The 5000-nt window shown below is 41.0% G+C and overlaps 1 protein-coding gene across 2 annotated transcripts in view; it reads left to right on the top strand.

Annotated features, from left to right (window-relative positions):
• LOC133648070 (activin receptor type-2A-like) overlaps positions 1 to 5000 on the top strand; it is a 112113-nt gene that overhangs the window by 155 nt on the left and 106958 nt on the right. For both annotated transcript variants that reach the window (XM_062043850.1, XM_062043853.1), the window contains exon 1: positions 1 to 865. This exon is cut by the window's left edge. In XM_062043850.1, coding sequence (XP_061899834.1) covers positions 811 to 865 — 55 coding nt within the window. In that variant the 5' untranslated portion in view covers positions 1 to 810. The remainder of the gene's footprint in view (positions 866 to 5000) is intronic.

Genomic DNA, 5000 nt, shown 5'->3' with positions numbered 1-5000 from the left:
CGACGGAGCAGGGAGAAGCAGCGCCTTCTAAACTCAGAAGAGCCACATTAATCACCAGGATTAGCGGAGGTCTCAGTGGTCGCGCCCGTCAAACAATAGCGCGTTTCCGTCGATGTCTCTCGAAGAGCGGGAGAGGTTTGCCTGAGCCGTGTTCGCCTTCTGGAGCGGACCGATCCTCGACTGTGGCCTGGCGGCTCCGTCGGACTGCCGGGACGGAATTGAGCGTCCCCTGCACAGTTTTATCACCGACTGACGCTGTCAAGCACTCTTTCCTGTGCGCCTTGCTGGGAATAATCGCCAGTTCGCACGTTTTTAATGCAAGACTACGGAGCTCACAGAGGACAAGTTTGACCCAGAGTGCGCTCGTTTCGCAGTCCGATGGCTGTTGCCTCCGCCCGGCTGTGGCGGTGTTCTGATAACAAAAAAAAAGAGTCATTCCAGCAAAGTGTTCGTAACGATGCTGCAACATATTCTATGTTTGCTAAAGCTGGCGTGAGTGCGGAGTAGTCGCCCTCCATTGCTGTGCTGTAAACGTGGGAATAGCCAATCAATCAAAGTGTATTTATATAGCCCGAAATCACAAATGTCTCAAAGGGCTGCACAAGCCACAAAGCCATAACAACAACCCCCCTCCTCTAGCATGACCCTGGATACACTGGATTTATCCTCATGTTGAAAACATGCCCTTTTTGCACAGACAGTCCTTGCTGCAGTAATCTGACTCTGCCGCTTTGAGGATTTTGGGGCACTTTTAAATTTTTTTTTTTATATATACATTTATTTTATCCGAGGATCACATTCGAATGGAAAATGGGAGACGCCACCAAACTGGCCCTTGCCGTTTTCCTCATCTCCTGTTCTTCAGGTAGGTCCTCTCATTTCAGGACGATGGACGTCGTTACTTCCTTGCAATGTATGCTTGTTACCTGTGCAACCCCGTGGGGGGGACAGGGGAGGAGGCCTAAGCCCTACCAGGCATCTTGTTTTTGGCTGTGTAGTTATATTTTACTCTATACCAGGGGTCGGCAACCCAAAATGTTGAAAGAGCCATATTGGAGCACAAATACAAAAAAGTAATCAGTCTGGAGCCGCAAAAAATTAAAAGACTTATTCAAGTGTTACAAACCCCGTTTCCATATGAGTTGGGAAATTGTGTTAGATGTATACAATGATTTTCAAATCCTTTTCAACCCATATTCAATTGAATGCACTACAAAGACAACATATTTGATGTTCAAACTCATAAACTTTATTTTTTTTCAAATAATAATTAACTTAGAATTCCATGGCTGCAACACGTGCCAAAGTAGTTGGGAAAGGGCATGTTCACCACTGTGTTACATGGCCTTTCCTTTTAACAACACTCAGTAAAGGTTTGGGAACTGAGGAGACACATTTTTGAAGCTTCTCAGGTGGAATTCTTTCCCATTCTTGCTTGATGTACAGCTTAAGTTGTTCAACAGTCCGGGGGTCTCCCTTGTGCTATTTTAGGCTTCATAATGCACCAAACATTTTCAATGGGAGACAGGTCTGGACTACAGGCAGGCCAGTCTAGTACCCGCACTCTTTTACTATGAAGCCACGATGATGTAACACCATTGTCTTGCTGAAATAAGCAGGGGCGTCCATGGTAACGTTGCTTGGATGGCAACATATGTTGCTCCAAAACCTGTATGTACCTTTCAGCATTAATGGTGCCTTCACAGATGTGTAAGTTACCCATGTCTTGGGCACTAATACACCCCCAAACCATCACACATGCTGGCTATAACAATCCGGATGGTTCTTTTCCTCTTTGGTCCGGAGGACACGACGTCCACAGTTTCCAAAAACAATTTGAAATGTGGACTCGTCAGACCACAGAACACTTTTCCACTTTGTATCAGTCCATCTTAGATGAGCTCAGGCCCAGCGAAGCCGACGGCGTTTCTGGGTGTTGTTGATAAACGGTTTTCGCCTCGCATAGGATAGTTTTAACTTGCACTTACATATGTAGCGACCAACTGTATTTACTGACAGTGGGTTTCTGAAGTGTTCCTGAGCCCATGTGGTGATATCCTTTACACACTGATGTGGCTTGTTGATGCAGTACAGCCTGAGGGATGGAAGGTCACGGGCTTAGCTGCTTACGTGCAGTGATTTCTCCAGATTCTCTGAACCCTTTGATGATATTACGGAGCGTAGATGGTGAAATCCCTAAATTCCTTGCAATAGCTGCTTGAGAAAGGTTTTTCTTAAACCGTTCAACAATTTGCTCACGCATTTGTTGACAAAGTGGTGACCCTCGCCCCATCCTTGTTTGTGAATGACTGAGCATTTCATGGAATCTACTTTTATACCCAATCATGGCACCCACCTGTTCCCAATTTGCCTGTTCACCTGTGGGATGTTCCAAATAAGTGTTTGATGAGCATTCCTCAACTTTATCAGTATTTATTGCCACCTTTCCCAACTTCTTTGTCACGTGTTGCTGGCATCAAACTCTAAAGTTAATGATTATTTGCAAAAAAACATTTGTTATCAGTTTGAACATCAAATATGTTGTCTTTGTAGCATATTCAACTGACTATGGGTTGAAAATGATTTGCAAATCATTGTATTCCGTTTATATTTACATCTAACACAATTTCCCAACTCATATGGAAATGGAGTTTGTATAATGAAGGCAACACATGATGTAAGTGTCTATATTAACTTACTATCAAAATGACTGTGTCGCAGGTAAATCTTCGTTGACAGAAATGTTGAAATGTAATATTTATTCTACACATTCTTACAGCATTGGAAAACATTAGTAAAACTTCTCAGAGGGTGAGATAACTCCTGGAAATTACAAAGGTATAGACGTGTGTGTCCAAGTTTAAGGAAACGGCAGGCCGTCTTCTTCTGATGGATTTATTACAATCTTTGCAAGCTGGGTAATGTTTGCTGTGGTCTGGAACAACATGGTGCACAAACAACTATCAGAAATGTAGCCAATATTACATACAAATAATGTGTCATGAAACAAAAATAAACTAAATACACAGGACATAAGTAAAGGAAATGAAATGATCTCAAATATACCTACAAACGAGGCATAATGATGCAATATGTACATACAGCTAGCCTATATAGCATGTTGGCATGGATTAGCTTGCAGTCATGCAGTGACCAAATATTCCTGATTAGCACTCCATAACAAGACGATAACATCAACAAAGCTCACTTTTGTGCATTCAAGCACAGTATAAAACGTTTGGTGGACAAAATGAGACAAAGGAGGGGTGGTGTAAAACACGTCTTTATGTGGCAGCGTCGGAGAAAGTTATGCATAAAAACCAACTCGTTGAGTCGCAGTCCACGCAACGGTGAGTTCAAGGGCCGCTGAAATTAGTAGGACAAAACGGCGCTCACCAAATACACTCATCAGTGAAGCACAACAATATTAAACCGTGGGCTTTCTAACAATTTGGAAGGTTTGTGTCGGGTTTGTCCTCCGACAGAAACCATATTAAAACAAAAATAAAATAAAAATGTCACCCCATTTTTTTTTCATTTCCAAACATGTTTGAAAAAGCTCCATGGGGCCACCAGGGTGCCGCTAAAGAGCCGCATGTGGCTCTAGAGCCGCGGGTTGCTGACCCCCGCTCTATACTATAATAGTATAGAATAGTACTACTATTCACATCAAATACTGTAATCATAATATTACCTATTGATTCAGACTTTTTGCATTTCCTTCTTTAGATTGACTGGTTCTCAAACTTGTACCCCCCCCCCCCCCCCCAAGTACCGCCATAACGACCAACATTAAAATACAGTTGCGTAGTAGGCCCAAGTATTCATTAAAAACAAAGCAGAGGTTTTGTTTAACAATAATATTTAATATATTGGCCACTGTAATATTACACACAGTTTGAATAGTACAACTGTGTTTGAATATAGGGGTACCACGAGATGAAGCCTGTGTATACCACTAGTGGCAAAGTCGTGTATAAAGAGAGTATGGCCAACTAAACAGGTTGATATCGAAATTAAGTGCAACCAACATCTCTTCAGGTTGAATTAGGAGTAAATATACCTTAGAAATTAAGTGCAACCAAATATTTTCAGATTGAATGAGTGGTATAACCTGCTACTACTCTTATTTTAATAAACGCATAACGGGAATGACAGTGGACAAGTTTGGGCGACACATGGGGTGTAATAAAGAAGGTGAAGTGTGACCTTTTTTCGTCATAAATATAGATTTTTTCAAACTTTTCCTATAATAATATACTGCAAGTATTAATTAAACTGTTTTCAATCTTCCGTCTGAAACTGGTTTGTCGGCGAACTTGTTCCGCTGTCACTTCCGTTTTGTCCGTTGCATTCTTGGTGGTTAGAGTTGAGTTGTGGCTTCTTATTGTGTTGTGGAGTGTGTATTTGTTGTGGCTTTTGCAGTCGTGCTGTAGCTGAAAGTTTTTGTGTTGTAATTAGAGATATTGCCTTGTGGCGTTGGCATTTGGTATGACCTTTTTCAACCATGGTGGGTATCCGCCATTTTTGTTTTGATTACCCACCAGACGGGCAAACAGACTTGTATAACGTTTAATGTCCTTATATTAAAAGTGCTAAACATCACATGAAGTCTGCCATTCTTAAATCTAAAGATTTATTTTTTCTAGTATAGATTAAGTTGTTAAATTATTGCCTTTTAAATCGATATTGGATCGATACCTATCTTCCGAAGGCCAACATGCAAAGCACAGATTGATATACTTGAAATTTGGGAATATATACTAGAGATGTCCGATAATATCGGTCTGCCGATATTATCGGCCGATAAATGCGTTAAAATGTAATATCGGAAATTATCGGTATCGTTTTTTTTATTATCAGTATGTTTTTTGTTTTTTTAAATTTTAAATTTTTTTTATTAAATCCACATAAAAAACACAAGATACACTTACAATTAGTGCACCAACCCACCCCATTTACACTCATTCACACTCATTCACACAAAAGGGTTGTTTCTT

The sequence above is a fragment of the Entelurus aequoreus genome, linkage group LG01, assembly GCF_033978785.1.
Source record: "Entelurus aequoreus isolate RoL-2023_Sb linkage group LG01, RoL_Eaeq_v1.1, whole genome shotgun sequence".
NCBI lineage: Eukaryota > Metazoa > Chordata > Actinopteri > Syngnathiformes > Syngnathidae > Entelurus > Entelurus aequoreus.
Note: the sequence above shows the minus strand (reverse complement) of the source record. Positions and strands in the feature narration are given on the sequence as shown.